This window comes from Parasteatoda tepidariorum, chromosome 10 (genome assembly GCF_043381705.1).
Source record: "Parasteatoda tepidariorum isolate YZ-2023 chromosome 10, CAS_Ptep_4.0, whole genome shotgun sequence".
NCBI classification, from domain to species: Eukaryota; Metazoa; Arthropoda; class Arachnida; order Araneae; family Theridiidae; genus Parasteatoda; species Parasteatoda tepidariorum.
The window spans coordinates 46,134,884-46,147,843 of NC_092213.1; the positions used below are offsets into that span (position 1 = coordinate 46,134,884).

Genomic DNA, 12,960 nt, shown 5'->3' on the forward strand with positions numbered 1-12,960 from the left:
TTGAGCATAATCTTGTATCCATTTACAGTTTAAAAACTCCTCGAAAAGGTTTTTTGCAATAACCGGATCCTATTTTCACAAAAGCAGGACCCTGGTTGAAAGAATGTGACTTAGCGCTTATTTTATTTTCACAAATTACGAGTAATTTTTTCACAATTTTGCAAAAATCGGAACTTTCACAAAATGTCTGGACAGATCCCTGCAGATGTCTTCTACACCTTACACATTTGCCCAAAACTTTACGAAATGTTTTACGAGCTCTAAAAATCCAAAATTGTTCTCGCAGTTTGAGCATTAATATCTGTACTCCAGAATGGCACAAATGCAGATTGTAAGTAATCAATTCTACTAGCTTGTAGTTGTTGGGAAATAGCATGCAATTAATGAAGTTTTCTGAGTGATTTCTCTCAGTTAACTTTGTGCGAACTCAAAAAGTATAATGCCTTATTCATTGTCTTGGAAAACGCTCCAGGTAATAGTGATGATAATGTAGTGCAGTGATTCTCAACCTTTTTTCTCGTCGCGGCACACGTTTAACGATTTCAAAATTTGGCTGCACACAAAGAATAAAATAGTTTATGATAATAATTTGGAATGTAAAATAAAAAATATATAATATGTACACTACAAAAACAACACTACGTTTATTAAGGGATTAATTACAAATGAATAATAAGAACCTTTTAATGAAAAATTTGAGCTTGATGTTTTTTGATAATTTCATTTATACAGTCAAACTTCGATTTTTCGAACTTGAAGGGAGAGGAGAAAAAATTCGAGATATCGGAAATCGCATGTTATCGATGGTAGAATAAAGAAAAATGCTCTTTACATACTTTATTTACTATTCCATATTTATTCTAAAATCACTTTTTACACTTTCATTTAAAAAAAGATTCAATTGTTGTTTGCTTTAGAGATGTGTAAGAAAGTTTGTCTATAACACTTTCTAAGTGGACTATAGCTTTAAATGTCTCCTCTGACATATTCGGCTGCCTCTCAATAAATCTCCTTACAGTGTCCACTGCTGAAAGTGCTTGTTTGTTAGTAACATTGGGCGGTAAGACTTCGATTTTCTCATTCTCTTCTTCTGATAGTTCACAAGAAGCTTTCGTTTGAGCGATGATATCATTGTCATCCCACTGACCACACACTGTTACTGCATCATCTACGTAAGTCATGAAATTCCATGTCATCAAGCTTCATGAGCCCGGTCAATCTGTTCCTATCATTTTCGGTGTAGTTTTCAGCAGAATTAACGATATTGATTGTTTGACCAGTTTTGTGATCTTTAATGAATCCAGACTTCTTGAAGCCATTCATTATCGTAGAGGAAGACATATCATTCCATGCCTTGTCAGCCATTATTAAAAAAAAAATTTTTGAATATTTTTTTTAATTTTAGAAAAAAAATCTGCACTATTTATGGAGAAAAAAAATTCAAGTTATTGAGGGATTAGAAAAAAAAATTCGTGAAATCAAGTTTTTTTTTTAACATTGAGTGTATAGGAAATTTGAAGGGAATTTTTTTTTTTTTCTTCGAGATATCGAAAACTATGTGAAATCGAGGTTCGACTGTATTTGGGTTGTAAAAATGACAATGCTACTCTCATATCGTCTTCTACATTTAACAGTCTCGATCTTTTTTTCGTTTCCATGTTGGTTAATACTGAAAATCCGAATTCACACAAATAAGATGTAGAAGGTTGTGGTGTGGAGGTTATAAGCTCAGACGTTGTCCACGTCATTCCTGCTATGTCCGTTAAAAGATAGTCTTAAAAAGACGGATCTAGATACTTGGCCATGGGATGTGCACCTAGAAGTTCACATTTTTGCTATTTCGGAACATATTAATGTTTAGATTTAGTGTTGCTATGAGCCTTAGAGTTGACGTTACAGTAATTGGTAGCCATCGGTACCCGTCAACACTTAGGAAGTAAATAATAATCAGAGAAAAATCTTTTCGCAATCGTAAAAATCTATATAGATAAAAAAAATACAGAAAAAAAACTTTAATCTGGCGTGAGAAACAGTGAGTGAAAGTTGCTTGACCTCTTGAACTGAATATAAATGTAACAGATATGTTATCGGGTTATTGATAATGAGACTCGAAGGCTTTCCATCATTTTTAAGTGCACTGAAGACTGACCACACACGCATAATTCAGATACCAACTCTCAGGAAGTAGCAGCGATACCACATAAAAAAAAATATGTCAACAGGAGTTGATTTGAAAACACTTTTTCGAGAAAATAAAGAGGTAACTTTTGTGACATTGAATCACTTATTAGTTTTGTAATGTTTTTAATTAAGCTTAGCTTAATTTTTATGATATCGAATATTTGCAATTTTAGTTATTAGTTTTTAATACTGTTAGTTATTTGAAGATTATTTACGCAAAAGCCATTAGTTTTTAATATTGAATTTTTTTAAAAAAAAATTTCTTGAATAGGAGATTCCATTTCTATTCTACCTACTATCGTCGATAATTCGAATTTATTGAAATCAAATGATCTAGTCAAATGTAATCGTATTATTTTTACTACTATTCATATTGTGTTAATAGAGTAATGATGTATCGTAAATTTTGTATAAAGAATCTTTTAATATATTTTTATTAATTATTTAAATGCTGGGTGGAATTTTTTCAATTCACAAAAATCGATTTTCCATTTAATTTTTGTGTATTCTGGAGCAAAATTTTACTCATTGTAAATTTAATAATGCTTTCTGTAGTTTCTAAAAATAAATTAGCAAAGTAATGTTTTACAATGAAATCGCATTTTTCCGTTGCATAGTTAACACAGATTTCGAAATTCCGAGTTATTCTTTTCCTTTTTTTGGAGAGGGGGGTTGGATATAGTTATTAACACAGTTCAGTTTCATTACATTGAAATTTTTGTAATAATTTATGCTTTTAGCACAGCAGAGCCGTTTTCCCCTCTTGTGTTAATAGGGCTTAAATCATCAACTAAGCACTTTTTTCCGAAGTAAAGATAACTATTTTAGATCAGTATGATAATAGTAATTCAGTTGACATGGGCACAAGCTTTATAATACGACTTTATTTTTTTATAAGTTTAAAGTATTTTTATTTTGTTACACGATTGATTTCTTAGACGAAAGATTTGTAAAGCTAGACAAACCCTAATAAGACAATACTAATTAATAAGAAATAAGTCTTTGAAATTTATATATTTGTTTTAATGCTCTTAGTTTATGAGTAAACTGTTACCGTAGGTTATTTGGTCAAAAACCTTTAGTTTTATATAAAAAAGTTTCATATAGAGCTTTGGTATAGTGATTTGCTTATCTCTTATGCTAGATCTAAAAGATATTTTTCCAAGGTTTTTTAAAAAAAATTTTAATTGAAATTATAAAATTACCTGGTCTTTACTGTTTCTAATGTTATAAAAGATGCACTCTTCGATCTTGACTAGAACATGAATATTGTTAAAACTTTAGAAATTTTAAAAATACTATACCTTAGTTTTTCTCATTTAGAATCTCATTAATTAGATTTAAGAAAAGGTAAATGCTGTTGATTTTTAAGTAAATATTTTGAGAGATTAAAATGAAATGAAAATTTGAAAAAATACGTTTTTTAATTGGACTAAAAAGGAGAAAATAATTCCATTTTTGTTTCACCTAAAACTAAAAATATTGAGAGCATCACCATCGAAAATTTCACCCACGTCATTCGATAGTAATACGCCTTAATTTTACAACTGACAAAAAGTAGAAAATAGTTTTATTTTTGTCATGATTGAAGTACATTATAATGGTGATGCTCTCAATCTTTTCAGTTTTAGGTGAAACAAAAATGGAATTTTTTTCTCCTTTTTAGTTCACTTAAACACAGTTTTGTTCATTTATTATTTTTTCTATTTGAAGTTTCGTATTTTTTAGTATATTTACGCTGAAAAGTGATCAGAATTTCGGATGCTAATGGAGAGAGATGGATTTTGTTTGCAATTGTTTGTTTATAAGAAACAATTGAAAATTTGTTTATAAGAAACAATAGTCAGAATTTCGGATGGTAATGGAGAGAGATGGATTTTGCTTGCAATTGTTTGTTTATAAGTAACAATTGAAAATTTGTTTATAAGAAACAATAGTCAGAATTTAGGATGGTAATGGAGAGAGATGGATTTTTTTTGCAATTGTTGGTTTGTAAGAAACAATTGAAAAGTATAATCAGGCACAAAAGTTCAGTTGAATTTTAAGCACTCTAAACAATCGGAAAACGGTCGAAATTTCAGTTGACGATAAATTGTGTTTGCAATACTTTGACGATAAATTGTATTCTACTCCACTTGGAAAAGTCATGAAACTATTTAAAATTTTATTTTCTCCAACCAGAGCTCTAATTAAAAGCTGAGTTCTCTAACTATTCGGAAAGTAGTCTAAATTCTGGTTGACGATGAATGAACAATTATTCAATTTATTCCTTTTGTGACGTAACTAGTTTAAGTGTTAACTGAACTTAAACCTAAATATTTTCCTCATCAACGCCTCATCTTTGCCTTAAATATAAACAAAAACCGATTGTGAAGGGTGCGAAGAGGTTTTATCTGTCTCAAACGTACAGAAAGTAGAGCTTGTTATGTAGCCTCTTTCCTTGCTTGGGACTCAAACTCATTCAAAACGAAACAATTCTCAGCCTGTTTGACTTAAGAGTCCATCATGGTGAAGTAAAGAAATTTTATGCCATAAAAATGTAAAGGGCAATACTATGCAGTTCATTAATTAGTTTTAGTTGCAATTTTTAAAGTGCTAGCAAGATCAAATTTAGAATTTTTATTAATATAGAAAATGTATCATTAATTAATTAGGGCTTGAATGAATAAATGAAGAAAAAATATATGGATCAAGGATACTTACTTAACGTCCGCTTAGATTAATCCAATAAAAGATTTAGGTCTCATCAATCTGGCTTTTTATTTAATAAGTTTTTCTTCGATAGAATCAGGCAACTTAATTTTATTTTGTCCTTTCTCTATTGAAAAAATATTGATTATGAATGAAATTTAAATGACTCGGATACAATAAAATTATAACTCGGAATAAAATTATCCTGATTAACAAATTATTAAAAAAAAATTGCTTTGTTGCGTACCATGAAATTTTCTCTCTTACCCCTTAATGTTAATTGCAAGTTTTTTTAATTTAGAAAAATACTTAACTGGATGGATGGAAAAAAATTGGCGGGTTAGAACCTGAAAAAATTGGTTTTTATTTTTTGTATATGTTTGTTCTTTGTGTGCTAAACACGAATCCGTACTTTGCCACCTAAATTTTTTCCGGGATATAGGTTATTTGCCAGGAAAATTCCAGATTTTTGCATATAACTTTTTTTTTAAATTCAAGATCGAAAATTTCTAATCGCATATTTGAAAACAAAAGAAAATTTTCAACAAAAATTCTGAACCTAATTAATAGAGGTTTGAAATAAATTAAAATTTCTCTTATGGGATCTAGTAATGTATGAAAAAAATATTTCTACCCCATCAAGAACTCTTCCGTCCCCCCAATAACCATCATTTTTCTTAAACATTTCCCAAAATAATAAAGGTATTTTTAATTTTTGATTCTTGGCTTATCTTCTTAAATTTTTATGCTCAATTTGGACTTCATACTTCACTTCTCAGAGTTTCCCCTGCATATTACAGCGTTGATACATAACAATATTACTCATATTATAATATTGATATAAATCAATATTACTCATACTATAATATTGATACCCCCTCATACATATCCCAGCTCCTTAGAAGAAAGTTTACCTCTGGTTCCCCACTTTTTGAATGACCATACTTTTCTTAAAACGACCATTTTTGCTCTTTCTATTTTAACTATATGCAAATAAAGCTTAGAGTGTAAGTTTTTCCCCATATTTTATAAGTACAGCATTTCCGAAACAGTTCGTTGTGTGTCAAGAGGCTATTGAAGTTTAAGCTCCACAATTTTGTGACCAACGGCATGATTGAAGCAAAGTGGTCAGCACTGTCCCAGGCAGTCCTTTACTTCCCAGACAAGATGATACCTATCGATCTGAACCTGAGTAGACTTCAAGCCGCCACTGGGGATCGAACCCCATTTGTTCATCATAACTGTCCAGTGCCTTAACCACTGAGCCATTTTATATTAGTACTTACTATAAAACAAAAATAGTCTCCTCCAGGAGTGCCTTATTCCTTAAAAGTTTTAAGGATATTTCTTATATAATATTTAATAGTATTTTTTCAAAAATTTTTTTTAGCTATAAGAATGTAGAATATGACTTTTTATGACACCGATTAGTTTATTCTTGTACTAAAATTATAATCGGACCTCTATTTAACGAAGTCGCTAAATCTACATAATAAGTTCGTTGTATGGAAAATTCGTTAAATAGAAAATCACCTTTTAAAATAGTTAAAAAAGACAAAACAGGTTTTAAATTCATAAACACTAGACATAATTAAAATAGCAATTGATACACCGTTATCTTGTAAACTAGTATCTACTATTTATTTTATAAATCTTAACCATAAAAGAAACCTGCATGGAAAGCAAGAATAGAGGAAAACATTATCCAGTTTTACACTAATATCATGCTACATACATTTTCAACTAAAAAAGCTAAATTTATGTATAAAGTTATAGTTGCATTTATTATAAAAGTAATTTTAAACATACTACATGCGTTCCATATACACTACCTCATGCGTTTTTAAATTTGATTTCTGCTGATAAAATCCGTTAATTTTGTCTGACTTTTTCGTTGGAAATGCAAACAAAAAGGTGAAGGGATTTTACTGCTTTCTCCAAAACTTAGGTGGCTTCGAAAATCATTTCAAGGTCAGTTCCCCCATAAAATGCGTTAACAAGTTTGAAATGTTCTGAAATATTTCGGGAAGTAGGGAGAGTGGATCTCAAAGAAAAGTTCGTTAAATAGAAAATTCACTTCGCTATTTAGAAGTTATTTTAATAAAAAATTTCCAAAATGTTTATGGTTCCTCGAAAAAAATCGCAAAATAGAGAAATTCGAAAAATGGAAATTCGTTAAATAGAAGTCCGATATTCAATTATAAATATTTTTGGAAAGTAATTATTTTCGGTAACATTATAATAAAAATGTATATCTAAACTATATAAATATAAAAACGCTACTCTCTCCACCGTAAATATTAATATATAATCTTAAACCTTATAAATAACCTAAAAATTTAAGCATTGGGTAGTATTCTAAGTCTTAAAAGTCATTCATCATTTGCACGTGTATAAATTTGTCGAAGTGTTCGTAAGAAGACTTTCTCAACAAATAAAGATTTATTTCATTTGACATTCTCTAATACGATTTACGCTGTGTGTAGACCAAACTATGCCGAATTAAGTTTAAGACCAATCGAAGAAGAACATCCGAGAAATAAATTGATGATATCAAATGACCTTGTCAGATGCTTTGCTTAAAGCATATTTCTTGATTATTCACTTAATACAAATCGAAAAATCCTTGGTTGTTACGCTTTTTTTTTCTTTCTTTTATCTTGCTGCAGTTGAAAGGCAGTTAGTTATACTATCGACGTCATTCAATATTAAATATGTCCAAAAAAGATTCATTTAAATCTCAATTGGTTTATAATAACTAAACGGGATAATTAATAAGTTTATCAGATTTTATAAATAAAGCTAAAACGGATCATAATTTCGTTTTTTTTTAATGGACTTAAACCATAAAATAGTCACGTAGGAATTGTACAAGGTGTACCATAGTCGCTGCTTCAAAATATATTTTTAAAATACTGCTGGTTTAAAAAGAAATCTAAAATGTATATTCTTGAGAGTCGTAAATTATTGTTTGAGCAATAATTTTAAAATGATATCGAAATCTAACGAATCATTATTTTTAATGGTGCAACCAAAAACACCAAAACCTTATACACAATTTATACACAAAACACCAAAGTTCTGTCCCGCTTTTTTTTTATTCTTTAGATTTCTTTATCATTTTACTTCTTTCGAGCTTCGATATTAATTATTGATAGCTTTATTTTAGCTTGGGGTTCTAAAAATGTATATTAAGGACGATTATTACAAATCACGTGAAGTAAAACATTCGGTAAATTACCTCCTTTGCCTTGCTGGCAAACTCCATTAAGCAATATTTGTCTTCCTTGAAATTAAAAAAAAATTTGCTTTTAAGCTTGATAGAACGTTAACTTGTTGATTGTTCACACAGCTTTTTATTTATTTTATTTTTTTAAAAAGTGAAGAATTGCATATGATCTTTATAAACCGCAACTTAGTATTACTGCTCCCTCGCATTTAATGGCACTAATTTAAATACCTAATTGTTAGAAAATTAACACTTTTCCCTGTCCTAACGACATTAACAGCTTTTCAGAACAACTGTTGATTTTGAATTAGTTCCGAAAACGAATGGTCGTTATAGTACTGGAAAATATTAAACAACTCCAGCAACTATAAACGTTTGATGTAGCTTTATGGCGCTAAATGAACGGAGGACCAGATATCAGTTTGATTCTTTAGAAAATCAGTTGAAGTTGAATTTAATATATATCAATATGGTGAATTCTCTAATTGTAAATTTTTTTACCGCATGCTTAACAATAAAAAAATATGAAAATTTAAAATAAGAAACCTTTGCTATCCGTCCCACGAACTATTTTTACTTAACGAAAACCTCAACATAATAATTTATTTATTTTATTACAACAAATATTTAAAGTTGATAAAATTAAATTACATATAATTTATACTTATTCCTGTTTTTATTACACGACTAAAATTTTATTCTATTATATTTTTAAAAAAAATATATCGGAATAGAAGTTTATTTGATTTTTTATGCCTTACAATTTTTATTATTCCATAAAAATATTAATTGTATTACATTTAATATTTAAAAAAAATTCTACATTTTTTTTTTAAAAACAAAGAAGAAATTTTAGAATTATAGCATAATTTTTACATTTCCATTTTCGTCACACTTTGAATATTTTATTTCATTAAATTTAAACAACGCAATTTATTTATAATTTTCATTAAATATTGGAAAAAATCTCAGCAACAGCAAAAAGCAATAATTCTTATTTCCTATTTTCCGATGATACGTAACCAATTTGTAATTCATTTTATTTAATTAAATTTAAACAACGCAATTTATTTATAATTTTCACTAAATAATGGAAAAAATCTCAGCCACAACAAAAAGCAATAATTCTTATTTCCTATCTTCCGATGATACGTAACCAATTTGTAATTCATTTTATTTCATCAGATTAAAACAACGCAATTTATTTATAATTTTCACTAAATATTGGAAAAAATCTCAGCCACAACAAAAAGCAATAATTCTTACTTCCGATGATACGTAATCAATTTGTAATTCATTTTATTTCATTGAATTTAAACAACGCAATTTATTTATAATTTTCACTAAATATTAGAAAAAACTCAGTCACAACAAAATAATTCTTATTTCTTATCTTCCGATGATACGTAATCAATTTGTAATTCAAATGAGACCATAACTTGACGTTTTGTGACAATCATGAAGTCTGCACCTCATCTTATACAAATAAACGACATACACACCTCCAAAACAAAGAAAATAACATCATAAAATCCATCTGATGTTATTCAAATTATTAACACCTGTCAATCCGGCTTAAATTTTTCTCCAGCAGTTTCGCGGGTAAGGTCAAGGAAATTAACTGTAGTTAAAATGATGCAACAGTTGTTGACGTTGGGTCAGTGAGAACATTGTATAAAAGCGCAGACAGGTTGGATGAGAAACCGAAAGTAAGAGTTTTCGTTCAGATATTTACATTCCAAAATGCCGGGTGATACTTGCCAGCCGATAGAACGGCCTGATAAAGATGCTCATTGGTGGTGGAAAGAGCCCGCTTATTCTCCGAATCAGGTAAATACTTATTGGCTTATTAAATATTTTAACGGTTTAAAATAATTGCATTGTTTTAAAAAAAATTGAAGAACTTATTAAGTTTTAAAACATTTTAACGATTTTAGAAGAATTGCATTGTTAAAAAAAAGAACTTATTAAAATCTAAAACATTTTAACGATTTTAGAAGAATTGCATTGTTAAAAAAAAGAAAAAATAACTTATTAAAATCTAAAACATTTTTTAACGATTTTAGAAGAATTACATTGTTAAAAGAATAACTTAGTGAGTTTTAAAACATTTTAACGGTTTTAGAATAAATTCATTGTTAAAAGAAATGAATTCCCCTATTTTCGGTATTTTGACATTAAGTTTCTTTACTCTGAAACGAAGACAAGTCAAATGAAAAAAAAAAAGTGTTACATTTAAGTTTGAGATATAAATCAAAATTAAGAAATTTTGCTAGCGGTCAGTGGCAAGTTATAACAATCTTCAACAGTGACCACTATGTCAAAAATTAAAAATTTTAAGCGATTAAAAAAACTGTTGATTTTAATAATAAAAGGCATTTTTTTAAAAAACATTTCTCAAAATATGGTAAACATTACAGGGTTCATTTCAGAAATTAAGAAATAATTTAAGAAACATTTTCTGAACTAGGTTAAGAATATTTTCAGAATATTATAAAATTTTCTTAATAGTTTTATACTTATTAAAAAAAATAATAATAAGATGTACATTATAAGTGCAATTTGATCTGAAGCAGCTGGCGACCATTAATTTTGTCCTTTAATTTGAGTGCGTAAATAGTTGGTGGTTTTAGCTGTCACATTAATAATTCGCGAAAAGAAGAATTTCACCTCCAATTAGAAATTGCAAAAGAATACTTCAATCAAATGGAAGCGAGTATAACCAGCGTTAATGCTATTTATTGTATAGAACTTAAATAAAATATAAAGTACGAAAAATAGAAAAAAATTATTTTCTTTTTTTATTCAACTAATTTTTTCTCTTCACTTATAAACCAAAATTCTTCTTCTAAATATTCTCGCCTTATATTTGATTACCTAAGTCTTTATAGTTTTATAAATGCCTCCTTTTTTCGAAAATAATTTTTTTAAAACTTTATTTAAATTAGAGAGCATTGTTCTAAAATTAGTATTATTAGTATGCATTATTCGTTTGAAAATCTTGTTGATAAGTGAGATATGTCTTTTTAAATTGAAGCGCATATGGATGATTATAAGTTTTCGCTCACTTTAAATAACATTTTCTAAAAAAATAATTTTTGAGATAACTTTATTTTTTTCCGGTTAACAAAAATTTAATAGTAATGTAATGCATTCACGCAACTACCCGTTTTGGGTCAGGTGTCATCAAGGATGTTAAAGCTCCATAATTTCATGACCAACGGTAGAACTATGGCAATGTGTTCAGCTTTGTGCACAAGCTGTCTATACTGCCGTTAACAGAAAAATTAACGTTAGCAACAAAGAATTAAAAATTGAGATTTTTAAATATTTGGCATCTTAGTATGATAACTACAAATCGCATAAAAAAATATTTCAAAAATAAATTTTGCTTTTTCTGAAATTCTATTTTAGCGTTAATAGCATTCGCAATAGAAAGAACATAGTTGTCAAGCCATTTTTCTCGAAATATATGGTGAAGGTCTTACTTAACATTTTTCAATTACATGGCAGTATACTTTCCGGATAAGCTGTTCCCCATCGATCTGAAGCTAGATGAGCTTCAAGCCGGAAATCGAACACGAGTCCTTCCATTAATAGTTCAGTGCCTTACCACGTAGCTCATTGAGCAAATGACTTTTTTTTATTGCTCACATAGAAACAGAACATTTCATACAGAATTATATTCTTATTATAGATTTAATTTCTTTTTTGTGTGGAAAAAAAGCTTTAAGGGACTGAAATAAATAAAAATTATAAAATAAAACACTACGTAACTCAAATGTTTATCAGTGTCAAATATTTTTGAGCAAAATGGATCTAAATATCTTTAAAAAAAGGTACTGTTTTGAGTTTACAGATGCATACTTATTTTTCAAATTTTCCATAACGTGATGCATTCGTAAGTAAAAAAAATCCTCTCAATTTAATTTTTTTCACTACATAATTGTAATTTTCGTTGCAGGTAGGATTTTTAATAATATATTTATTAATAGAATGATTTTTAAAAAAATTATAAAATGACATATATTAAATTGCATTTTCGTGGATTAATCAAGACCAGCCAATCTAATTAAAAAATGCCTCCACGCAACAAAAATATTTATTGTGATGAACATTTGAAGTAAATCAGTTGAAAATTCTAGGTACTAGTTAGAGATACTATAAGTACGGGAAAAACAGTTTCAAGTAAACTGAGTATAAAGTTTTGTGATCATTAATCAGTGTGAATATATATATAAATTTTGCAACTAACTATATTGCATCAACACCAAGATCCATAAGAAAGATGCTTTTTCTCCATCATTTTCTGCAATTTCAAATGCAAGCCCGTTCTCTTGTTAATCTACCCATATATGTTTTTACAGTAGCAACCGAAGTTCTGGAGTCATCTTCATTTTGAGCACATTCTCTGGCTGCTGGGTCTAAATTTATTTCTTATTTTTGCAAAACTGTCAATAGCCTTCATTAGAAATTATTGCAGCTAAAAAAGTTGCAATTTCATCTGTTTATATTGAAAGTGCCATTAGTTATTTTTAATACTTAATTTAAATAAAATAGTTAAAATGATAGTATTTCACTAAAATGTTTTGAGAAGAGTGAGCAAATACATTTAATCAACTGAGAACGCAAAATTTACTTCTTCGCACACGTCAGACACGCTTGACATATATTATGTTGTAACTTGTGAATTTTTACGAAAATCAGTTCAATGTTTTGGTATAATTATCTTAAAAGGTGCAAAATTTTAATAAAGAATTAAAAAAATGCTATTTTTTAGTGTTGTTTCCCCTTAAGCTTAAAGATAACGTCAGAAGAGGGCTCTTTAATGGACGGGTCGGGCGTAAACGCATATTTTC

General features: G+C 28.5%; 1 protein-coding gene across 2 annotated transcripts in view; it reads left to right on the forward strand.

Moving 5' to 3' along the window:
* The first annotated feature begins 2,077 nt into the window (after positions 1 to 2,077).
* LOC107448056 (phenylalanine hydroxylase) overlaps positions 2,078 to 12,960 on the forward strand; it is a 44,546-nt gene continuing 33,663 nt past the window's right edge. The window contains exon 1 of one of the 2 annotated variants that reach the window (XM_071187201.1): positions 2,078 to 2,260. In XM_071187201.1, the coding sequence (XP_071043302.1) occupies positions 2,213 to 2,260 (48 nt within the window). In that variant the 5' untranslated portion in view covers positions 2,078 to 2,212. The remainder of the gene's footprint in view (positions 2,261 to 12,960) is intronic. The other variant, XM_071187202.1, reaches the window with a different exon arrangement.